We start from the raw sequence: 27235 nt of genomic DNA, 5'->3' as shown, positions 1-27235 counted from the left end.
AAAATCAACAAAGAGAAATCTGTTGCATTTCTATACACCAATTATGAAGCAGCAGAAAGAGAAATCAAGGAATCAATCCAATTTACAATATCACCAAAAACCATAGTTATCTAGGAATGAACATAACCAAAGAGGTAAAAGATCTGTACTCTGAAAACTATGCAACATTTATGAGAGCAACTGAAGATAACACAAAGAAATGGAAAAACATTCCATGCTCATGGATTGGAAGAACAAATTAAATGTTAAAATATCTGTATCATCTAAAGCAATCTACACATTTACTGCAGTCCCTATAAAAATACCAAAAGTATTTTTCACAGAGTTACAACAAAGAATCTTCAAATTTGTATTGGAACTACAAAAGACCCCGAATAGCTAAAGCAATCTTGAAAAAGAAAAGCAAAGCTGGAGCAATCACAAATGCAGTCTTCAAATTATATTACAAAGCTGTAGTGATCAATAGAGTATGGCAATGGCACAAAAACAGACACATAAATCAATAGAACATAATAGAAAACCCAGAAATGAACCCAAAACTATATGGTCAACTAATCTTCAACAAAGCAGGAGCGAATATCCAATGGAAAAAAGAGTATCTTTAACAACTAGTACTGGGGAAACTGAATAGCAGTATACAAAAGAATGAACCTGGACCATTTTCTTACAACATACAGAAAAATAAATTCAAAATGGATTAAAGACCTAATCGTGAGACAGGAAACCATTAAAACCTGAAGAAGAACAGAGGCAGTAACCTCCTTGACATTGGCTACAGTAACTTCTTACTAGATGTCTCCTGAGGTAAGGGAAACAAAAGCAAAAATAAACTACTGAGACTTCCTCAAAATAAAAATCTTCTGCACAGCAAAGGAAACAATCAAGAAAACTAAAAGGCAACCTTCAGAATGGGAGAAGATATTTGCAAATGACATATCTGAGGAAGGATTAGTATTCAAAATTTTTAAAGAACTTATCAAACTCAACACCCTAAAAACAAAGAATTCTGCTAAAACGTGGGAAGACACAAATAAACATGTTTACAAAGAAGACACACAGATGGCCAAGAGATATAGAAAGATGCTCAACATCACTCACTCATCATCAGGGAAATATAAATCAAAACCACAATGAGGTATTACCTCATACCTGTCAGAATGACTAAAATTAACAATATAGGAAACAAGAGCTGTTGGTGAGGATGCGAAGGGAAACCCTCTTACACTGTTTTTGGAAATGCAAACTGGTGCAGCCACCCTACAAAGTAGTATGTGGGTTCCTCACAAAGTTAAAAATCAAACTACCCTAAGACCCAGCAATTGCACTACTATGTATCTACCCAAAGGAAAGAAATTCAAATGGATACAGGAACCCTAATGTTTACACTAGAATTATCAAGGACAACCAATTTATGGAAAGGGCCCAAGTGTCCATCAACTAATGAATGAAGAAGATGTGGTACATATATATATACCATAGAATATTACTCAGCCATCAAAAAGAATGAAATCCTGCCATTGGTAATGTCATGGATGGAGCTAGAGACTATTATAAGGGAAATAAGTCCGTCAGATAAAGACAAACACCATGGGGTGCCTGGGTGGCTCAGTGGGTTAAAGCCTCTGCCTTTGGCTCAGGTCATGATCCCAGGGTCCTGGGATCCAGACCCACATCAGGCTTTCTGCACGGCGGGGAGCCTGCTTCCCCCTCTCTCTCTGCCTGCCTCTCTGCCTACTTGTGATCTCTGTCTGTCAAATAAATAAATAAAATCTTAAAAAAAAAAGACAAATACCATATGATTTCATCCATGCGTGGAATTTAAGAAACAAGACAAATGAATACAGGCGGGAACAAAAGAGAGACAAACCAAGAAACAGATCAACTATAGAGAACAAACTGATGGTTATTAAAGGGGAGATGGGATGGGTTAAATAGGTGATGGCTATTAAGGAGGCCACTTGTGATGAGCCCTGGGTACTGTATGTGATGAATCAATAAATTCTAATCCTGAAACTAATATTGTACTTTATGTTAACTAGATGGAATTTAAATAAAAACCTGGGGAAAATAAAAAGAAAAAAACACTTATAGCTTAATGAAAATAACAAAAAACAAAAAAATGAATAAAATTCATATTTGACTCCAACAGATCTGGAAGGATCATCTTCATAAGGGCCTAGAATGAATTAAGATCTAAAGCTCCCAGTCTATCTTACAATACTGGCCAAATCCTGAACTTTACATTACAGATCAGTATTTCTTAATGTCATCTATGGAGAACCTGCATCAGATTCATTTGGGGGTGTTCCTCAAAACTGCAAGTTCCCTGACTCTAGTCTAACCACATTATCCAAATTTACTCTCTGAGGGTGAGGCACAGAAATCTCTCTCAAAAACAAAAACAAAAACAGAACAAGTTTACCTGGTGATTCTTTAGGCACATTAAAATTTGAAAACTACCAATGTTTAGTCTTTAGATCCTTAGCCCCCAGCTATTTGTTGCAACTGAAATCTATAGAGGATCATAAAGAAGACTTCCTCTCTTCAGAGTTTATAATAAAAACTACAACAAAGTTAAGGTAAATGTAACCTTTGGTTGAACAGATGCTATTACTATACTAATGTATCCATTTTTCAAAAAAGAAACATGAGCCATGTAAATTCTTCATGTCACTAAGTGTTATAAGGAGAACTGGAATTGGGCCCAAAAAAGGGTAAAAGGATGTAAGTAAATAAACACCAAATAAACAATTCACTATCTGGTTTTCCATTATGGGAACACACTTATGCTTCAAAATGAATGTATAAGGAAAATGACTCTAAGAGGCTAAAAACAGTAATTCCTTCATGAACCTCCACAGAGTTATTCATGACCCCAGTATATGAATATCCTGGGCCCTCAAAGATAGATTTTTCACTATACATTATCATTTTTCACTCATGTGGTACATTTGTATCAAGGTGCTAAAAGTACTTTATAAGCCTTTAAACATTATGTCTATATTATCTTATACTAGAGAATTACTTTGAGTCAAATTCACTGCCTGAGTATTACATGTTCTAAACCTGAATTTTTCTCCAACTCTAGGTGTTATAATTAGTCTATAAGAAATTATGCCATTTAGATCATTATATTAGTAACTAAATAATAAATCCTAGAAAAATACAATTGACATATAAAAATACAGACATAAATAGATAGTGCTTGGCATTTTTTAAAAGAAGGTACATTCTTATTTCAATCCTAAACCAGTCTGCAGGCCCAATATAATTGCATAAGAATTTATCCTTGGCTAACAGGGTAGCATAGTTTATGATAACAATCTACCTAAAAAATCATTAAAATGTTTTCTCTTTGGAGTGACATGCATTATCAGCAGAGATTAATCTGATGAGTCTTTAGGTGAGCTCCATTTTTAAAAATGCAATAACAGAGGGCTTTGTTGTCATCGGATAAAAATCAATTACAGGAGGTAATGCCACAAGGAAAACTAACATCACTCCCCCCCTCCCCCCCCCCCCCCCCCCCCGCAGCTGAAATGATTTGTCTTCCAAGCTCGGATGATCAGAAGCTATAGTTATATTCAGGGAAATTAATTTAGTTTCTATATCCTGAACTCTCTTTTTGTTCTAGAGGATCGAAATACAAATTACTTTTAATCAAGGTTGATATGATATTAATACCAAGGAGGATTTTTGAAGAATCATTTTTTTTAAATTGACTTTAGCATTTTTCACATGTGCTTAGGGTGCAACTATAGGAATGTAACTTATATCATTCTTACTTTCTGGATTCTTTGTCCACAACAAGGCACTGTACTGAATGACGAAGACAATAGATTCCACCAAACACTGCACACATCCTAGGAAGAGAATGGGAAAGTGTGAATTAGGATTCTTGAATTGAAAATTAAGGTAGCACTATTTTCTTTGAAATATCTTCTATTTAATAAGTGATCTTACACAAAAAGAACTTTGATAACTTATTATTTTCTCTGTCATGGTATTAAGAATCACTCACAAGTAAGATTAGTAATATTTTGATGCAGCAAGAGGTATCAGAACTAATAATACAATGTGCAAGCCTAGAATTATGATCAAGCCAAAAGTATCCCCAAACGAAGCTCAGCTATTCCCCCCAAACCACCTAAGACTAGTAGGCTACAAATAGCCTCAAGAGGTAATGTCTGCAACCCTCAATGGAAACGACCACAGAAGGGTGCCTGGGTGACATAGTTGGCTAAGCATCAGACTCCTGATTTTGGCTCAGGTCATGATCTCATGGTTTGGGATTGAACCCAGGGTCAGGCTCTGTGCTTAACAGGAAGTCTGCTTGAGATTCTCTCTCCTCTCCCTCCGCCCCTCCCCCCACTCATGTGCGCGTGCACTCTCTCCCTGTAAAATAAATAAATAAAATAAATAAGTAAACCTAAAAAAAAAAAGTGACCATAGAGAAGTCTTAAGGAGGAAACAAGTAGGGAAGACTCTGGGAGACCCCTAGAAATTTTGCTTACCATAAAAGTAAACAAAAACTACACTGGGAACTGAAAACTAGAGCAGTAAGCACATGAGTTAAAGCTGCGGAAGTTCTAAGGAGTTTGCCTATTTCATGAACCTAAGGGCTTGGGTTTTAATGCTTACATGGGGACAGGAGAGTCCTTAGGATCCAGTAAGGCAGGGAACAGAAAATGAGATATTCTCTCATAATGTCTGGATCCTTAAAGGATTATACTTCAGTGAAAAGATGATGGGGGGATGTGCAGGGAACACACTTAACCACAAGAGAGAGACAAAACAAAAATTGTTTTATCCAAAGCCCTGGGTAGAGAAATATAACTCTATATTTATAACCAGTGGTCTATCCTCACAAGGTCGGGGGTTTGAAATTACACTACATGATCCAAGAAACCCTTAACCAATAAAACACCATGAAGGAAAAGTGGCTCTGGGTCAGTAGTACCTCTGGAGACTTGGTGGAAGCAACTGATAAAACTTTATGGAGTGATACGAGGCCACATGAAAGTGCCACAAATAGGATCCCCTTATGATATGTTTATAATATAAAATCCCTTACGATATGTTTATAATATAAAATTATACAACACATGAAGAAAAATACCTTACTCTGAGTGAGGATTAACAGACACAACAAATGGGGTGGGGCAGCTGAAGTATGGGCATTTTCGTGGGGACTGTACCTTCTCACTGCACAGTTGGCTTAACCTTTCACATTGTATAATGGAATACTATAAGCAATTTAAATGAATGAACTACATCCCCATCTATCAACATGGAGAAATGGCAAAAACATGAAAATTGAGTGATAATGGCAAATTGGGGAAGAATATATTCAGAGTGATATCATTTATAGAAAGTTTCAAAACTTCATATGCAAAATACTACTATATATAATTGATGGATACATATATATGTAGGAAAAGTGCAGAAACATTTAAGGGAATTATAAACACCAAATTCAGGATAGTTTTATCTCTGGAAAGAGGAGGAGTAAAAGTTACACTGGAAGTTTCTTAAAAAAATATACTGAGAGAAAATACGGCAAAATGTTAAGATTTGACAAAACTCTGAATGGTTACATGGTGACCTTTACATTATTGTGTACTTTCTGGAGTGTTCTTGAAATATTTCATAACCAGATTATAGTGAAAAATATAAATGGTAGAGATAAGTAACATTCACTAAGTATGGCATAATACTCCTATTATCTTTCTTAAGTTTACTCATTTGACTGAATATGACCAAGGTAGTTAGGATAGGGGTTAGGTAATAATTCACTCTGGTATAGGACGATACAGAAATCAGGGTTTTTTTTTCCACAGAGAAATTTAGAATATAAGAAATGGTACATTAGAGCAAGCAAGCAAAACTTCATGTGCTCAAAACGCTTAGACTGCAAATTTTACCCAGGGCATCTGCTACAAGATATTCTCCCTTCTTGCTAATCTTGTTCACCAGTCACATACCAAGTTATAGAATGACATTTATTAATTGTTCTGGTATACCTGGTACTATTTGAGACACTGCACTGGACAGATCCTATAGAGGGTTAGAAAAAAAATCATCTATTAGACTGTTTAGATATATTTCCCAGGTGGTATTCTAACCCCTGTTGTTGGTAGGGGAGTACCAATATAGTAATATTGATATGACTGAGATAATCAGCCCAACCTTCACCATCAATTTCCTACTGACACTGAAAGAGGCCCCATTCACATGAAATATTACTGGCCCATTAAAAATAAATAACTTAAATCAGGTTAAGGTCCCAAAATGGACAATCAAGTTAAAAATGTGAATCACACAATCAGCATTCTCATTTGCCTGGGGATATCTTTGTTACATGAGTAGCAGCATCAGTGTTTCCAACTTCCTTGTAAGCAGCTATAGATGAGCTGTAACCAACTGACCTTTAGAGTTTTTCATTTCAGTCATCCATGTTTTTATACACACACACACACACGCACGCATGCACGCACGCACGCACACATACACATCAATCCCCTCCTCGGGAAAAAAACAATTTTTAAGTATCTTCCCACATTCCAAGAAAACCAAGGGGATAAAGTTCAGGATCAGAAGTTGTATACAGTTAAAAAATCATAAAATATTATGCCATCAACTATCATGGTATTATCAAAAGCATGAGAAATCCACTTAACTAAAATTAAATGCATTTTTTTTTACAAAGGCCTCCTTTCATTATCTATTATACTATCTATGAAATACATTGCTACTTTAGTATATAATATTAAGAATCCCTTCATTTGAAAATTAATTTCTTAAGTTTTAGGGTAAATAAGCCCTCTAAAAAATGTATTTAAGCATATAATGCAATAGAGGCATCTATAACCATTTATTTTAGTAAGCCATCAACAAATTACCTGGTTTTCAACACAATTTAACTAATAGTGGACATATACTACATAGAAGAAACACAAGAAAGTAAAGAATGTTTAGGATTGGTTTGTATGAATGTTATTTTTAACTTCAATGCTTTAATATCATGAAATGCAAGTACAAAACATTGTACGAGTATATACTATACTACATGGAGATGGAATAATACATTTGTGTTTTTATCAGAATCTGTATCACCCAGTGCTAGCCACCATACCAAAGGCTTTCCACAGGGGTTTTCCTACTCTTCCTATGAGGTTTTAGCATGAATAAAAAAGCTCACAAATCCTTTCAACTACTGCAGATTTATATTTATCTTAATATTCTTGTTCAGCTGCTTTGGAGAACTGCTAAGAAATACAAAATTACCTTAGCCAAGAGTTTTGAGTGGCTAAAGAATTTTGTTATTTCATGTTAGCCAAGATCTCCCTTTTGTTGGCATTGCAAAGACACTATGCACATCTATGGGGTAAGAAAAAACAGTCTCAATAGCCCTCTTACTGTTTAGGAAGGCAAATTACCATTTCTTGAAAAGTACAGATTATAATAGTTATTGGCTAAGCAGTATTTCATGAAAATCCATTTACTTAACAGCAACAGAAAGCCATAAAACCCCATATGTACTAAAGAAAACAAGTTGGGAAATATTTAAACTAGTGTTTTACCTACCTCTACACTGGTTTAACCACATCAAGTGAGAGTAACATCAGCCAATAAAGAAAAGTGTCCAGAATTCAGCTTCCACAGCATATCTCAGCTATTTCAGCTAAGACTTTTTTTTAAAAGATTTTACTTATTATTTATTTGACAGAGAGATCACAAATAGGCAGAGAGGCAGACAGAGGAGTAGGGGAAAAGCAGGCTCCCTGCTGACCAGAGAACCCGATGCGGGGCTCAATCCCAGGACCCTGAGATCATGACCTGAGCTGAATGAAGGCAGAGGCTTTAACCCACTGAGCCACCCAGACATCCCTCAGCTAAGACTTTTTTTAATGACAAACCAAAAAAACGATGAAAGTAGCATTTACCTTTTGGAAATAAAAAAATGAAAATATGGCTAATTTCATAAAATATTTGAAGCTAATTTTGTTTTTATAAAATGATATTTATCTTTTTTTAAGTTTTAATTATTGTTCTTGTGATTAAGAAATTCATTCAAAGTCATGTCAACCTAAAGGCTGACAAAGGGATAAGCTTTGAGGTATTTAAAATAACATGTTTGGAAAACTGAACCACATTTTTTTTATTGTGTTTTGTTAGTCACCATACAACCACATTTTTAATTGCCAGCATTATGCTTTGGTCTTGGCAGAATCATCTTTGTTTCTTCTTTTTACATCCCAATTATAAACTTTGGCCATACTGACTTCTGTGGTAGTAAACTGATCTCGAAGAAAGTCAAGGTCTTTCTCAAGAAAATCAAGATTCTTCATGGCAGTTGATAAATTCTTGTCCAACAACGCCTGAGCCTCATCATTACCATATTCAAGCATTACATTAGCCCCCAACCATAGACACGCTTTACCAGTAGGAAGAACTAAAGTTTTGCAATACAGGTTATCTGTAAGAATCTGGTCTCCAGTGAACTGCTGGACTCTTTTTTCTTCTGCATCTATTTTAGAATTCCTAAAGTGTGCTTAATTTCAGAAATCTAACCCTTTAGCCTCCTTTTCTTTGGAGCAAGGTTGACTTCCATAAACATACTTCTGGTACTGTTCATCCAGCCTCTTTAGTACTGTATTTGCAGTCTCATTCCTTTGCTGTTTCATGAAGGATCTACATCTTCCACAAACACAGCCTCAGGAATCCCTAGGTGGAGCTGCTGTCCATTCCCTTTGGCCATTTCTCCTAAGCCACAACTGTCCTTTGTGGCCATTATCTTGGGGAAGTGAGTGCACCAATTGTGTGGATGTTATAAAGGAAGAAGTCCAATGACCAGACACTGTCAGAATTCAACAAATTTCCTCTTAGTTTTAAAAGAGAACAGGTTGTATTTTGTGCTCTTGGAAAGAATTACTTGATATCTACCATCTGCAGAAGTATACATCTGCATATGTATATATGTTTTTCATGCTCCCTCTCACTGGCTTTTTTTTTTCCCCATTCCGGTCATGCCCTTAGGGAAAATATGTGTTGCTCACAATGGTGCATTTGTTTTCTCTCACATCTGTGTTTTTCTCACATAGCTTATGCCCAAGTGACAAAAGCCAGTGGTTTTGTTATCAGCTGGATCCTAAGAGCTGACCTTTACTGCCCATCTACTTGCATTCACCAACCTCTGTCCCACATTCTTCCTTAAGCTCTTCCTGCCAGCTTGTCTCATAACTCAGGCAAACAGAAACCAAAACTACCCTTCAAGCCATAGCCACTGCCCTGACAAGACCTCCAGCCAGTCCAGACCAGTTTTAGTGCAAATCCTGACCCTGACTTGCACCTGCACAGATAGACCAAGGATTGACATCTAGAATGACTGACAGTACCTTTATCTCATTATAATACTAAAATCTCTGCCCAGAGAGGAGCAGAAGCCTCATTTACATAACATACAATGTGTGTATAGGCATGTTTCCCTAAGGAGCAATCTATGCTTGCCTCTACAGAGGATGACAAGGCTTCCCTATCTAAATATTCATCTGAACCCTAAAATAAAAGGAACCTATTCACCCTTGCTTGAGGAGTCATGGCTTTAGAAGTTATTCCCCCCCATCTCCTTACTTGCTGCAAATAGTTTCTTTTGTGTGACAACTCACCTGTTGGTAGTTTCTATTTGTGACTCACCAAGGAGAGAACTCATGTTCAGTTAACTTGAAAAAAAGTGCCAGGCAAAATGAGATTGATGAAAAACAGTATTGGTTGAGAGAGGGCTATTTGGTGGCAATGAGTTACTGAGTAAACATAGGTAAGAAGCAGAATAGCAAGCAGTATTTGAGAGCTGCATTTAAAACTCAAACAGCAGACATTTAAATAAGAAGCAGGGAATTACAAGAGAAGTGAGGAAAGAACAATTGCTTACACACAGGTCTTTGGGGGCAAACAGCCAATAATAATACAAATGATCATCACAGCTAGCACTAAGTACTTACTACATGCCAGGAGCTTTACATGTATTAACACATTGCATCCTACAGGCAGAGTTTCACAGATTTGGAAACTAAGGCAGAGAGGTCAAGTGACTTACTCGAGGTCATTTAGTAGATGGTATGGCTGAGTGGAAACTCAGGCAATATGGTTCCAGTAGATTCTCTGTTAACTATCATACAAACTGCCTCACTGTCCATACCATCTTTTCTTGGCATTGTAAAGGAAAGCAACATGAAGTCAGATGGTCAAAGTTACTCTCTGAGTTGTTCTAACTCTTGACAAATTGCAAAGATTATTACAAAAAATACCATAAATTCTCAATTTCTATACATTTTGTCTCATAAAAAGTACATGTTTATTCTTTGTACATATGAAATGGATTATGTGCACTTCATTTTGGATAGAACATAAACTTACAGTAGGAATAACCATAGGAATACTCATCTTTAGAGTACCTAGCAAATTATGAATACTTTGCAATTCACATTTTAAGAAGTAATTTATAAAGTATATTGGTAAGCTAGAGATTTTCAAATATAGAAAAGCAACCATGAATTATTTGGAGGTAAATAAAGTTCTACAAGACAAATGTTTTCTTCCAGTACATTAAATGGCAGCCTAGCAACCCAAGGGTTAACACACCTTTTATGATGGACAATTAAGCTACCAAAGACAGTGAATACTATTGAGATGCCAGTCAGGCCCCAGCTTTGGTGCTGTTCATACCACTCATCTTGGGGTCTAACATAATGCCTAGCAAGGTAGCTCTGTACACCCACCTTAGGGTTGTATGGGGCCTAGAGGCAAGCAAGTATATATTTCATGGGACTTGCCTAAAAAACAAAACAAAATAAAACAAAAACAAAAAACAAAAAACAACCCAAAATTACAAATGTACTAAATATAGTAGGTATTAACTACCAAAAAAGTCACTACAAAAATACCTTTGAAACACTTTATCAAATGCTATTAAAAACCAAAAAGGTCTGTTACAAGAGAATTCTGAGTGAACACTGATTATCATCACTGTACTTTAGTGATATCCCCACTTAAATTGTACTGCTAAAGCAGAAGTTCATTCAATAGTAATGTTTCATGAGAGACAATAAAGCTTCAGTGATTGCATCTATACAAAGTTCAACTGTTGTATTTACTTGTTAACTATATTCAGACATATATATTTATCAGAGTACTATATTTGAAATAACACATTGAGTTTTCAGTCATGTTATCCAGTATCTGCTGGCCACAAAAATGTATGCAGCGAAGACTTCTTGTACGTGTTTATATTTATTTTTATGTATTTAAATACACAGAGGTTTAATACATATTATGTAGTATATAGCATTTTTATGGGTTATATACTTATATCGCATATTTATATTGCCACATCATGTTTATATTTCTTAGCAATGTGTTTATACTATCATCCCTCCTTTTTTTTTTTCCTTTCTTGGTATCCGGTTTCTTTTTTTCTAGCAGGAAGCGGGAGGAAGGGAAGTATTATTGTTGCTATAATTGATCTGTCTCCTGGGAATGCGAAACTGGACAGCTTCATCTCCTCTCCCCTACTCAAGAATCCCTTTGCAACTCAAGCAATTGTCATCCAACTCAGCACAAACTTCCTACTGGTCCAGAACTAAGTGCTTTCTTAACAACATGAGCTAAACAATAGGAACCAACTCCTGTAGCCTCAGGAAACAGTTATGTTCATAACAATCCCAAGCCTTGGTGTAAGTTCTTAGGATTCATTACCCCATGAAATTTTAGACTATTCAGCAAGACTATTAAAACAAAACAAAACAAAACAAAAACCTTCAAATGAGTGGTCCATTACAACACAGCCTCACCCACAGTGATCCAGTATGACCAAAATGACAAGCCCTACTTGATATTGGTCATGGTAACAGAACTCAAGGGAATTTGTTTGGCAAGGAGCATTCACCAAAACTAAGTGGTCACTAAAAGTCAAGTGTATAATGTCAGTTATGACATACAAATTGCACAGAGATCAGCTCTTGAAAATGGTTGTGAAATCAATATGATGGTCTATGGACTGAGACTGTCAACATACCTATCCTGATTCCCCTACTTACTACGTGTATGACTACACTTTAGTTCTCAAGATTATAAAATGCAGGTAATAATAATACCAGTCACAGAGAGTTGTCTAACGGATTAGCCGAGCGCTTCCATCCGGTTAAACAATAACTTTGTTGTTTAAAACTTAAACTGTCCCTGGTCCCTTCCCCCAAGGGACTTACTTAAAAACAAGTCCCGGAAACCAGTCTGAGGTAACAAAGCCCAAATACAAGGGTGGGTCAGGTCAAGTGGAGATAAGGCCCAAATACAAGGGTGGGTGGGGTCAGGTCAGGTGGAAACATTCAATCAGTGGGGGCGCATACTGTCTCCTAGCTACCAAGGAGTATGGGCCCCGCCCTTGGGGTGCCTTTTGGGCGCCCATTCTGACTAAGGTGATAGGCTAATTCAAATAGCTACTATGGGGTGAATTGTAGTTCACTGGCCACCTGTGTGTGGTTAGGCTCAACCACATGGCCCTTGCTCTATAAAAGTTAGTCTGTGAGGCAGGGAGGGGTCGCCCTCTCTGTAAGGGGCAGCCCCGACCGGTCTGTTTGATGGTTGGTTTGATTCTTCATGCTTGGCGCGAAATAAAGCTTTGCTTGACCTTCCGCTTTGTATCAGTCTCACTCCTTTGACCATGGACCCATTATTGGGGGACCCAACAGTGGCGTGTTTATTCTGTGCCTGGCATATCATAAACATTCCATAAATTGTAGCTTTTGTTAGGTGCCACTTTCTACAGCAAAAGGGACAATGATTATAGACTATACCACACATGTGGGGTTTGTAGGCTACTTTGCTGTTATTGACTCTGAGAATCTGCCTGCATTATTCAAAGCCTGTATTTTCATCTAAAAATGTAAGCAATTTAGGTAGGTGTTCAATTCAACTACCTTCCCAGAAGTGAACTGTGACAGTTCTAAGAGTACTACTGATGCTGATAAGGACAAGCACTGAGATTTACTTCTTCATTCCCAAGTATTTATGAAACTAGACCTACTATGTACCAGATGCAGTTCTGGGCAGCACTAGGGATATAAAAATAAACTAGACAAATGCTGTCCTTGCTGAAATACAACTTAACTAGCACATGAGAGACAATAAGAGATAAAATAATAGTAGATATTGATGTGTGTTCTGAAACAAAATAGGATAATGTAAGGGTGATGTGGGGAGGGTCTGAATGCTAAAGAGGGTAATCAGGGAGAACTTCTCTGAGGAATTCTATGAGTCAAGACCTGAGTGACCAGAAGAAATCAAACATGTGAAGATCTGGAGGAATAGTCTAAGCAGAAGAACAGCAATTTGAAAACTTGGAAGTGCAAACTAGCTTAGTATATTTGAGGAAGAGAGAAAGCCAGTGTGGGGCTGGAACACAGTGAATAGGATAGAAATATAATATGAAACGGGGTCACAGAGATAGTCAAGGGCCTGATCATGCAGACCTTCAAAGGCCAGAGTGAAAACCTTAAAATTTATTCAAAGTAAAATGAGAAGCCACCAGAAGGTTCTGAGTAGGGGTGCCTGGGTGGCTCAGTGGGTTAATCCTCTGCCTTCAGCTCAGGTAGCGATCTCAGGGTCCTGGGACCCAGCCCTGCATTGGGCTCTCTGTTCAGCAGGGAGCCTGATTCCCCCTCCCTGTCTGCCTCTCTGTCTACTTGTGATCTCTCACTGTCAAATAAATAAATAAAATCTTAGAAAAAAAAGGTTCTAAGCAGAACAATGACATAATCAGATTTATAATTTGTTTTGTTTTTATTCTTAAAACCTTTTATTTTGAAAAATTTCAAATGTACTAACAGTAACACAATATAGCTCCCTTACACCCATCACCCAGATTCACCATTTATCAAGATTTTATAGCACTGGACTATATCTTTTTTTTTAACTTTAAAAAATTTTCATGGGGCGCCTGGGTGGCTCAGTGGGTTAAAGCCTCTGCCTTCCCAGGGTCCTGGGATTAAGCCCCGCATCGGGCTCTCTGCTCAGAGGGGAGCCTGCTTCCCTTCCTCTCTCTCTCTCTGCCTGCCTCTCTGCCTACTTGTGATCTCTGTCTGTCAAGTGAATAAATAAAATCTTTAAAAAAAATTTTTCATTCCAGTATAGCTACCATACAGTGCTATATTAGTTTCATGTACAATACAGCCATTCACCAGTTCTATACATTACTCAGTGCTCATCATATTAAATGTAATCTTCATCCCCTTCACCTATCTCATGTACCTCCTTACATACCTCCCCTCTGGAAAACATCATGAGTCTTCTTTTGTTGTTGTTTTGTGTTTGTTTCTTAAATTCCACATATTAGTGAAATCATATGGTATATAAATATATTTGTCTTTCTCTGCCTGACTTATTTCACTTAGCACTATCCTTTCTAGATCCATCCATATTGTTGCACACACCCCACATCTTCATTGTTATTCATCTATTGGTGGACATTTGGGCTGCTTCCATAATTTGGCTAGTGTAAATAAAGCTGAAATAAACATAAGGGTGCTATTTGTTTTTGAATTAATGTTTTCATAGTCTTTGGGTAAATAACCAGTAATGGAATTACTGGATCAGATTTATATTTTTTAAAAGATGAGCTTGACTGCTGGGTAGAGAATTGTCAATGGGTCAAGAGTGGAAAAGGGGAGGCCAGTTATGTTTGCAGTAGACCAAGTGAGAGATGATGGCAAACTGAAGCAGGGTAGTGGCAATGGAGATGAAGTTGAGAGACTGAAGATGTATTTGAGATATAAATCTGAGAAGAATTGCTGATGGACTGGATGTAGCAATATCTTCAGGATATGTCTTCCTGAAGACAAGTTTAAGGTAATTCAGATATTAACAATCACATTTAACTCTTCAAGGCTGATACAATCTCCCTGTACAAGTAGAGCTCTGAAGGATTTTGCAGAAACACTCCTCTTCCACCTAGGGTGTGATTATTAGAGCCAGCTAATTGTTATCAACCTCAACAACCACTGTATCTACCCTGGCCATTCATTAAGATTGCTACTTAATACTCTGGGTACAAATATCTACATAAGAGGGTACCAGGAACAGATTAATTTTTCAGTCTTCAAAGTTACCACACACCTGTAAGGACACAGCACTGCTGATAATTCAAGAAATCATATGTTACAAGTATCTGAGTCCAATGGGGCTTTTTTTTTAAGATTTTACTTATTTTTGAGAGCAAGAGAATACATGAGTGGGGGACAGAGGGAGAGGGAGAAGCAGACTCCTCCCTGAGCAGGGAGCCTGATGCTGGACTCGATCCCAGGACCCTGAGATCATGACCTGAGCTGAAGGCAGATGCTTAACCAACTGAGCCACCCACGTGCCCCAATGGGATTTTGATGCAAATTTCACACTCATGAAAAGGTTGGAGACAAACAGACTGCCATTTAGGCCTTGCTTCATTCTTGAAAGGCATAATCATCATGCTTAACTTGGAAAAAGCTGCCAAAAAGCAATATATAGCCTTCAGGAAACTCACTCCCAGAAACTGCCTCTATTTTATAGATCTTAGCCATTTATCTAGCTTCCTCTGTTCTTGCTGACATTCTATAAATGATGTATTCATTTTTTCTCAGCTTCTCCAATAGTCCTTAAATTAGCTTTCTATAGGAAAAGTCACAATAAAACTATGTATTATATGACAGAAACAGATCTGTATTAATAACAGCACCAGGGGACCAGAATAAATTAATATAAATTATAGAATACAAGTCATCATTCAATCTTTTTTTCCCACTAGCTCTCTTTTCTTTGAGGAGATGGGTGAAACAAGTGAAGGGGATTAAGAATATACTTACCATGATGAACACTGAGTAATGTATAGAATTGTTGAATCACTATACTGTACACTTGAAACTAATATAAGAGTGTATGTTAGTTATACTGGAATTTTAAAAAATTTAAGTTATCATTCAATATTAAAAAAAAAAAAACTAAGCCTTCCAAAAATACGGGAGGTCAATTTATATGCTTGGGTCACAACCTATACTCTGTATCTATACACCATGTGTAAAATGGCTCCTCGGTTTGTATGCAAACCAGAAACACCATGTCAACTCAGTAATTCTCCAACATAGCCTATTACCATGACATCAATGGAGATTTTGATGGGAAAGCACTGTTACATAACTTACTCTTTAAACATATTTTAAACTAAGCTTTTAATAAACCTGAACTTTTTAGTCTGAACACACAGACTAGCAGCTTCATGGTTTTTTTTTCTTTTAATCTGCCACATATCTACTTAAGCAAATTCATTTAAAAAGATCTTTCAAATTCAAAAGGAAGCCCTTAGTTCAAACTTTAAAGATGTAGCCAAGAAGTCTATAATAAGTCTGCTTAGGCTCTCCATGACATTTCTTTTGGTTAATTTCCTTTCTTGGCCTCTTTCTCTGCTTTAACATTCTATACATGATCTGTTCATTTCTTATATTAATATTTCTTATTTAAATCACTGATCATTTTGCAACCAGCTCTTCAAAACTCAAACTGTACAAATAACACAGGTAAATAGGCATCAATTTTAAATCAGGACAGTAATATACTTTTTATGTAATGCCCTTCATGACTATGTCCGGTATAGTGTGGGTTTTACTTTTTTGCTTCTATCTATCTATCTATCTATCTATCTATTTATTTATATTAACATATAATGGATTAGCCCCAGGGGTACAGGTCTGTGAATTGCCAGGTTTACACATACCTTCCCCAATGTCCATAACCCAACCACCCTCTCCCTACTCGCCTCCCCAACCACAACCTTGTTTATTTTGTGAGATTAAGAGGCTCTTATGGTTTATCTCCCTCCCGATCCCATCTTGTTTCATTTATTCCTTTCCTACCCCCAAACCACCCACGTAGCCTCTCAACTTACTCATATCAGGGAGATAATATGATAATTGTCTTTCACTGACTGACTTATTTCGCTAAGCATAATACCCTCTAGTTCCATCCATGTCATCGCAAATGGCAAGATTTCATTTCTTTTGAAGGCTGCATAGTATTCCATTGTATATATATACCACATCTTCTTTATCCATTTATCTGTTGATGGACATCTAGGTTCCTTCCAGAGTTTGGCTATTGTGGACATTGCTGCTATAAACATTCAGGGGCATGTCCCCCTTGGATCACTACATTTGTATCTTTAGGGTAAATACCCAATAGTGCAATTGCTGGATCACAGGGTAGCTCTATTTTCAACTTTTTGAGGAACCTCCATGCTGTTTTCCAGAGTGGTTGCACCAGCTTGCATTCTAGTGTGGGTTTTTCTTAATACAGACACAAGAATCCTCAAAGCTAATGTTTTCTGAGATCGCTACATAATGACTCCTAGGATTGTTTTCATGGGTTGAAAAATATGGGAGGCAGATCCATCTAGGGATATAGTCACTTATATCATTTTCCTGCCTTCTCACATTGCCTTATGAAATAATCCTTCAGCTAATACTCTTCAGCTCAATATTTTACTATTTACAAGCCCTAAGTGTCAACTATAAATTGGGAAGCAGCTGAGAGTTACTATGTTGACTATCCACAATCATTTATAAAAATGTCTAAAAAAAAAAAAAAGTAAACATTTCTAGGGAGAGCCTACTGTAAAAATTTCCCCATGCAAGGAAGAATTCATTTAATCCACCCATTCCTTTTTTCCCCCAACCCCATTGTAAGAGGACATTTTAAAGCAGTGTTTGATATAAAATCTTATCAAAGACCTGAAAATCTAAATATTCACTGACTCCTCCTTGTTCACACCACATTTACCCCTCCCAAAGTAACCGGTCAGATGGTTGATGCATAATTACCTCATAAAAACCATATTATTTCTTCTTTGGATTACATGTTCCATAATTTCATCAGCTACTTATTAAAAACTGATTGTCAGTTCAAATAGCCTTATTTCTCTATGATTCCTGGGCTCCTTCTTTAAACTATAAACCCTCTATACCTTCTCCATCCTTCTTTAAACTGTATACCCTCTATACCTCCATCCTTCTTTAAACTATACACCCTCTATACCTTCTCCATAGACCCACATCAACTTAATTCCTTTAACTGCCCCTCCCAAACCAAATCCCTGCTCAGGCCCTTTCAGTCACCAATACTTTCACTTTTTCCCCCTTGGATGAGACATATCAATTCATACAGTAAAATAAAACAAAGTATAGTCATTTGTGTTAGGCAAATCCTAGGAAAGACCTGCAAGCTTTCTCAATTCAAAAGCTAATGATACTGGGGCACCTGGGTGGCTCAGTTGGTTAAGCGGCTGCTTTCAGCTTAGGTCATGATCCCAGGGTCTTGGGATCCAGCCTGCATCAGGCTTCCTGCTCAGTGGAGAACCTGCTTCTCCCTTTCCCTCTACCTGCCATTCTGTCTACTTGTAATCTCTACCTCTCTGTCAGACAAATAAAATCTTAAAAAAAAAAAAAGGCTAATGGTACTAACCTGGAACATGATTTAGCTAGGGCTACACATAAAACTGAAATTGCTCAAATCAACCAACTAGCCACTGGCACTATGCTAGTTTCACAGCGGATGCACAGACTTAGCCCTCTGTTAGGTAAATGAGAAAAATGATATTAAGTCTAACAAATGGAAAAAATTTAAGACTATATTTTGTGGTAGAGACTAGAAGTATTATAAGGGAATTGAAAGAAGAGGTCAACATATGTTGGAAGAGGAGTTACAGAATGTGAAAAGTAGAGGAAACCTTTAAAACAGCTAGACCAATTTTCTGTTACAGAAAATCAGAGAAGGTAAACTACTTGCCTATAAGTATAGTGCTTCTAGAAGTCAGGTGTAGTGAAAGATCTGATGGCTAGGCCTGTGTCAACCCTTGAAGAGGAACAGGTCAGACTGTTAGGGGTGGGAACAGATCCTAAAAAGTGGAGAAGTAATAAGAAAATGCAGAAAGGTGAGAGTGTGCATAGACACTGGAATAATTAAATGGATGCACAAACTGGGGCACCTGGGTGGCTCAGTTGGTTAAGCGTCTGCCTTTGGCTCAGGTCAGGATCTCAGGGTCCTAGGATTAAGCCTGCATCTCCACTCAGTGGTGAGTCTGCTTCCCCCTCTCCCTCTGTGATCTCTCTCCCTTACACTCTATCTCAAATAAATAAAATCTTAAGGAAGGAAGAAAAGAAGGAAGAAATAAAGAGAAAGAACAAACTGGGAATGACAGAAAGGAGCTGAAGGATAAAATTATTACAGAATGGGGTTAAAGGGTAAGTGAAAGTGTTTGTATTTGATGTGACAGATAAGAGAATGCCACTGGAAGTGCCATGTTGGTTTGATGAAGGAGAAAGACAGTGGGAGTAGGAGGACAGCTAGCAATTATAAACCTGACCATGGCAGAAGAGTAGAAACTGAGGAAAGCATAACTCTAAGAACTGAAAAGAGGTAACACAGTAGTCAGGACAGAGTCAAAGGTTAATCCCAGAATTACTGTTGATTTGTGAGACGAAAAATACGACTGGAATGCTTGTGGTTTCCTTAAATGGTGCTCAATTTATAGAGTAACTCAAATTCCAAATCTAGATTTCTGAGGTAATATGAACAGCATTAATTCACTACATACCATAGTTGCTAACTATGAGTGATACAATGAAGGGCATTTTTGAAGGGCTATAATAAATTTTTTAAAAACTCAATTTGGTGAAATATATCATCCTCTGACATGTACAAATAAAAATTGTCATTTACTTATAAGTTACCAACTGGACGCCCATGCAATAAATCTGCTTGTAGATAAATTTTGTATGACCTCACAGTTTAAAAGAAAAAAAGTTACTTTGGCATAAACAATCATTCAGATCTCTGTCTTCTTTGAAAGAGAAAATCTGGCAACACTAGACCTATAATCAACACTTATAGTCACATAGCAGCTTCTCTCCTTAGATGTATCCCGTGCTCAACACCTCACCATGGTTTCCACTGCTCCGACTATCTTCTTCCAGCCCACTTCACTTCCTATGACCTGCCTGGTCCCTGCAGACATTTGGCATCACAATCCTTATGCCTCAGTTGTTCAGTAAGTTTTCTTTTGATATTTTTATTTGCCTTGTCATGAATGTTCTATGTTAAACAACTACTATTCAGGATGTTATATATTAATATTTTAAAAATGAATCTTCTAAAAGAAATCAAAGACAGCAAAATGCCAATGTTAATAGAATTGGTACAATTTTGAGAGTGTCCACTGATTTTATTAGCTATAGAACATGTGGGAAAAGGAAAAGGTATTTGATATTCTGAGGTGGTCACTATTTTTTTTGAAAACAAGTATGGTCGTAACAAGTAACAGTGGTATCGTGGGAAAGCCTGTGAATCTAGATTTATCTAGATTTATCTGTACCTGAAATTACAGTTTTTTTAGATTAAAAAAAATACCTATGAAATGAGAGCCAGAGTGATAAATCAAAATTTAAACCTTATACTGAATTCCTCTTAAAATGCTAACATACTTATACTTCAGTTAATAACCATTTATACATAGATACTCTTTACACGTTTCAGACATTTGATAGAATTAAGAAAGTAACAATGAAAATACAAATTTGAAACATAAGCAATGGTTATTAATGTGAAATTAATATCTGGGTCTGCCAAATAAAGGACAGTTTTCCTCACTTGTGAATATGTCTTTCTTTTGTCAAATTAGAGGGGGAAAATGTCACTTTCAGATATACAAAATAATTATACTGCACATTAACTTTAAAAAAAGACTTGTTTTCTAACTTCACAAATCTTAGATTTTTTTTTCCAAAATACACTTTCTTTTAATAGGCTCTGACAGAGTATAATGCTTGACTGTACAAAGCTATGTGGTTAGAGCTTGTTTTTAAATATCTTCAACTATCTGACATGAATGGTGGAGACCTATTATTCCCATACATGCAACTGTAAAAAAAATACAAAACTCAGCAGGAAGGAAATTACTCATTTGTCCCACTGTAATTAAAGCTAAAAAGAACATGAGAATCCACGTAAATTCTTCCTGAAAAATACGAAGCACTGAGTCTATAATGAGATGTTTTTTTCTGTAAGTTTCAAATATTAAACTGCCACTTCAATTACTTGTTTATAATAAGCTCAAGGAAAATTCACCAAAGCAATCTAATGTCTAACACATTATTCAGATAATTGTGTATATTTGGAGTATAATCTAACTCTGATGCCATTAACCCCAAACAAGATTCAAACGAACAGAATTTTAATTAATCAAGTACTACTTCCAATGAGTCCGATTTTACTGAGAGAGAGCAAATCAACATTGTACTCAATTTCAACTTTGCCCCGGTACATTAAATTGTATTACAGATAAATTAACAGTTGTGAAAATTTTTGGCTGGTAGCCCTATGCTACATCGCCTTTAAAAAAGCAATTTCAGTGCCTATCAAGATAGAAATCAGTAGTTGTAATTTTCTTAACACAGGTGCAAAACAATGGGACCCATTAATAGCTGAACTTTTCACAACACTATTCATGATGATTTATGAGTTACTATATAATTTGACTATTCTATTAATTCTGATTACTGCTTTGGCTAATGAAGTGAAGGTCACTTCTAAAATAAATCTTCATTACATTTCACAGAAAGTAATTGCCTTCAACTAGTTGTTTTCTTTAATTAAATACTAATGTAACAAGAAAGGAAACAGACTTCAGGGTTACCATGTCTGTTACTATTAAGAGAAATGCACTGTGTGGACGTAATGTTCTCAAGACAAATCCAACAAAACAAAGTGTCTCTTCATCTAATCTCTGTGTTTTCAAAATGAAAGAACTATTTTGTATATATTTAGAGTAATTTTGAAGTTACAAGACTAAAAACTAAACCATATTAATGCCTTAGAAATTGAAAACAAAGAATCTTTGAAAATATTCTCCAAATTCATGAATGTAAGGCGATATTTTCATTTATAAAACCATGTATGTGGGATTCTATACATGAAAAACTGACGGGGGGGTGTTCTCTGTCTTAACCAAAATTTTTCCTAAAGGTGTCAAGAGACCTTCTCTGCTTCTTAAAATAAATACTAGGCAAAGGTCCTGACAGCTTTGGAGGGAGATCACAGGAAAACTGAAAAAGGTTCACTTCAATATATTATTCTCATTTAATCTATTTTTATACACAAAACATTCTCTGTCCTAGATTTAACATTTCATTTTATTTTTTATGAAGTCCTCTAGACCTTCAGCTGAGATCCTATTATCAAAGCTGTTGAATCATACAACTATATTAAACGAATAAGGAAATTAAAGATGATACGTATTTTCCCACAGAAGTAAAATAATAATCCTCAAACAGGAAATCATATCTCAAAACCTAGAAAGCTTGAATGTGAGAAATTACTGGGGCATAACAATGCTGTAAAGAAGCAGGTGGCAATGATTTGTCTGCTTACCAATAGCCTCAAATGATACATTGTCACAAACCCCATTCCTGATTAACTTGCTCACTCTGTCCTGGTCATATTAAACTTTCTGTTATTTTGAAAGACCCCATCTCAGACCTCTGTCACAGTTCCTGCTGCCTAGAAAGCTCTTCCCTCAAATCTACAAAAGCTTATGCCTTACCATATTTTGGTGTCACTACACTCAAATATCACCCTCCTAAATGGCCTTCCCTGACCACCATGGCATCTAAAGGGACACTTCCCTATTGCCTATAGTCACTTCCTGCCATGCTACCCTATCTTCTTTTCTTCACAAAACATATTACTCTCTTAAATTTTATCTTTCTACTCTGTCCAACACTCTTCAACAACCCCTCCCAACCAGAGACCTTCTCTGTTTCTCTGTATGCCTGGCACCTACAAAAGAGCTAGTGTAAAATATTTTCTGTATCTCTCTCTCTCTCCCTATATATATATATATAAACACACACACACATATGTACATATATATGTATATAATGTATATATATTTGTAATATTTAATATATCATAATTTATATATGTGTATATGAATATATATTTATATAAATTATGTATGAATATAATTTATATTTAATAATTCATATATAATATATATTATATATTTATATATAAATATATAATTTTAAAAAAGATTTTATTCATTTATTTGACAGAGAGAGATCACAAGTAGGCAGAGAAGGGGAAGCAGGCTCCCTGCTGAGCAGAGAGCCCCATGTGGGGCTTGATCCCAGGACCCTGAGACCATGACCTGAGCTGAAGCAGAGGCTTAACCCACTGAGCCACCCAAGCACCCCTAAATATATTTAAATTTTTAAACAAGATTTTATTTATTTGAGAGAGAGTGAGACCATGAGAGAGAGACAGATCATGAGCAGGGGGGAAGTGCAGAGGGAGAAGGAGACTCCCCGCAGAGCAGGGAGCCCAATGTGGGACTTGATCCCAGAACCCTGGGATCATGACCTGAGCCAAAGGCAGTTGCTTAACCAAATGAGCCACCCAGGTGCCCTCTCTCTGTATTTTTTTAATGAATTCTAATCTTTATTCTAAATTTGCTTGTGATAGAACAGAAAGCCCAAGTTTATAGCCAATATTCCTTTAATGTTTTATGTAAAAAAAAAAAAACAGTATTAGTTTTAAGTCTGGTAAAAAAATTCAGTAACTGTTACCCATACCTAACATGCCCTGAGTGAGCATGTGTATATGAGTGTATGTGCGCTTAGACAAAATACGTATGTCTATCAAAGAACGTATATAAGTTGCAAATGTATTGGTGGTAACAAACACAATGAACACTTACTAGGTTCCTCTTGTGATTGTCATTAAGAGTACATAATTGCAAGACAGGTTTAGGGGCTCAACTGTTAGCCAAGGAAGACATCTATTTCAAAGGGAACATATTTAGTGTATACGAAAACATGAGATCAGAACCACTGTTAAGTTCCCAACATCTCAGAAACTTTTGTATTCTCTTACCCCTTTTAAAAATCTCTAATGTAGAAAAGGTTGATTTCAGTTTAACTTCTAGTTTCCAATTCAAAATCATAGTAACTAGTGTTCTTTACTCTTGTAAAAAGTAGTGCACAAACATATAACCACCAAACTGTTCTTTATACTTATCCTACATCTGGGAAAAATATTCTTTAATTTTGATGACTCTCTTTACAGTCCTCACAGGAACCTTATGGTAATACTTTAAATTTTAAAAAATAAAAACAAATAAATATTATCCTTTCCCCAATATATGAGTTACATAGTAAGAGTTTGTTAACTCTTGTTATTCTTCCTCTCATGGGAAGTTCAAGCTTTTATCAAGTTATTTTAGAAGGATTGGTTTCTTCCTTTGTCAATAAACTGTGTAAATACTGAAAAAGGCAAAAATGTGCTTATGACACTAGAAGCCATAGTAGGGAAAAACAAAGCTTTGGAATTATCAAACTTAGAAAACAACAAATTCATTTACAAAATGATTTTTACTATACTGAGCAATCTGAAGGATTTAATGCCAGTTTCCTGGCATTAAAGTAGTGTTGACACTATGTACAAAAGTAAGCCTGGGTTGCTAAGTAACGTTAGAGTCAAAGTAAAGATGAAGAACCTTGCAAAAGCCATTTTATTTTTTTAAGATTATTTTTATTTATTTATTTGAGAGAGTGAGAGCAAGTGAGAGTGAGAGCAGGGGTGAAGGGGTAGGTAGCACTGGTGTGGTGGGGAGGGGCAGAGTGGGAGGGAGAAACAGACCTCCAGCTGAACAAGGAGCCAGAGTAGGGCTGGTTCCCCGGATCCTGGAATCACGACCTCAGCCGAACACAGACCTTAATGAACTAAGCTAGCTACCTAGGCATCCCACAATAGCCATTTTAAAACCAAACGAAAATGAAAGTAATTCTGGTAAAAATCATTTCATCAATTTATTTTTTATGTTCTTCATTTATGTTTTATGTTCTTCATACCATATTGTCTAAATTTCTTAACCTAAGCATGGACTATTTTGGTAAGCAGAAAAAGAAGAAAAATTATTTCCTTAAGAAAAACAAAGTCAGCTTGCTACAACCTATAACCAGAAAGTGTACAGTACCAAGTTAAGAAAATAGCAAGACTAAACAAAATCCTATGCTAAATACATGCATTGTTGGAAATTCACCTTTTCTGGGGTGCCTCGGTGGCTCAGCTGGTTAAGTGACTGCCTTTGGCTCGGGTCATGATCCTGGAGTCTCAGGATCAAGCCCCACATCGGGCTCCCTGCTTGGCAGAGAGCCTGCTTCTCCCTCTCCCTCTGTCTGCTGTTCTGCCTACTTGTGCTCTCTCTCTAGGTCTCTGTCAAATAAAAAAATCTTTAGAGCTATCAAGGGCGCCTGGGTGGCTCGGATGGTTAAGCAACTGCCTTCAGCTCAGGTGGTGATCCCGGGGTCCTGGGACCAAGCCCTGCATTGGGCTCCCAGCTGCACAGGGAGTATGCTTCTCCCTCTCACCTTCTCCCCTCTCATGCTCTCTGTCTCTTTCTCAAATAAATCTTTTTTTTTTTTTTAAGAAAATACACCTTTTTAAATTTCAAGTTTTTAAATTCTAGTTATATGGTAAAATTGGTTTCAGGTGTAGAATTTAGTGATTTGTCACTTAGATACAACACCCAGTGCTCATCACAAGTGCCCTCCATAATACCTATCACCCTTTTAGCCCATCCTCCACCCAACTCCCTCCATCAACCCTCAGTTTGTTCTCTAGAGTTAAAAGTCTCTTAAAAATATATAAAAACCGGGGCATCTGAGTGGCTCAGTCAGTAAAGCAAGCGTTTGCTTCAGCTCTGGTCATGATTTTAGGGTTCTAGGACTAAGCCCCACAGTAGGCTCTCTGCTCAGCAGGGAGCCTGCTCCTCCCTCTTTCTCCCTTTTTTCTCTCTCTGTCTCCAATAAATAAAATCTTTAAAAAATACACAAAAGCCTAGAACCATAGAGAGTTAGAGCTCATATACCTTAGACACTATTTTTTCTTCCAAACAAGACATCTAAAATTATGTTTTCCCAAACACCTGGGTGGAGCAGTCAGTTAAGATTCCAACTCTTGGTTTCGGCTCAGGTTGTGATCTCAGCCTTGTGAGATCAAGACCAGAGTGGGGCTGCACATTCTGCTTTGATTTCTCTCTCCCTCCGCACTCCCCCGTGCTCATTCTTTCTCTCTCTCAAATAAATAAATCTTTAAAAATAAAAAAAATAAAATAACGATTTCCTTTTTCCTTAAATCACAAACACATAATAAGCCAACTTCCATTTAACAAAACTGATAAAAGCCATCACTCTTAGATGAATTCCAGATCTAGTATGAATTTCATGCTTAGTTTCATAACATAGTGGTTCTCAACCTTGGTGTTTTGTGAGATCGTGCTCCCTATGTCAGTGGGAGAAAAAAAAAAAAGCAGTATTACAGTGGGTCCTATGCAGAGCCTGCAGCCTCTCTTACCTATGCCAAAGACTCTAAGAATGCTGGGTATCTCCCTGGGAATGGGTCAAAAATGCAAATACATCCATCACTTACGTTGACACAGAAAAGGGTTGCAAACTGCTGATTGTCTAAGTATGTTGTTCCTAGCAAAAAACAAGAGGGCATCTTGTAACACAAAGAACCTCTCAGCTCTTCAACTACCTTCCACTATGCTTTTGTGCTTTGCTGTCTTTGGTGTCCTCCTTCTTGCTACCTTGCTTTTATTTCCCATAGACAACTGGGGTGTTTTTCTCAAACCACTGCAACGTTTAACTACAGACTCCAAACAGACATAAGAAATTAAACTGAGATTTTATCCATGGCTTTACATCTTTCAGGAAGAAAAAAACACAGAGAAGCTCAAGTTTAATCTGCAAGGTTGACAGGCTAATCTTCTTAATCTCACTAATTATAGATCACATATAAGGGTATTTTAAAACCATTTTTTAAGATTTTATTTATTTATTTGACAGCGATCATAAGTAGGCAGAGAGGCAGGCAGAGAGAGAAGAGGAAGCAGACTCCCTGCTGAGCAGAGAGCCCAATCCCAGGACCCTGGGATCATGACCTGAGCCGAAGGCAGAAGCTTTAAATCACAGAGCCACCCAGGCGCCCCTATGAGGGTATTTTAAAAATCGTTCTGTAAGACTCTTAATCTCAGAAAAAAAAATGAGGGTTGTGGTGGCTTGGGGGGTTAGGAGAGGGTGGTGGGGTTATGGACATTGGG

General features: G+C 36.8%; 1 protein-coding gene and 1 pseudogene across 2 annotated transcripts in view; both read right to left on the bottom strand.

The window, feature by feature from the left end:
• CHM (CHM Rab escort protein) overlaps positions 1-27235 on the bottom strand; it is a 210410-nt gene that overhangs the window by 76573 nt on the left and 106602 nt on the right. For both annotated transcript variants that reach the window (XM_032881813.1, XM_032881814.1), the window contains exon 9: positions 3786-3863. In XM_032881813.1, coding sequence (XP_032737704.1) covers positions 3786-3863 — 78 coding nt within the window. The remainder of the gene's footprint in view (positions 1-3785; positions 3864-27235) is intronic.
• Positions 8112-8797, bottom strand: LOC116881773 (annotated as a pseudogene).

The sequence above is a fragment of the Lontra canadensis genome, unplaced genomic scaffold, assembly GCF_010015895.1.
Source record: "Lontra canadensis isolate GAN:19392208 unplaced genomic scaffold, GSC_riverotter_1.0 scaffold77, whole genome shotgun sequence".
Lineage (NCBI taxonomy): Eukaryota > Metazoa > Chordata > Mammalia > Carnivora > Mustelidae > Lontra > Lontra canadensis.
Note: the sequence above shows the minus strand (reverse complement) of the source record. Positions and strands in the feature narration are given on the sequence as shown.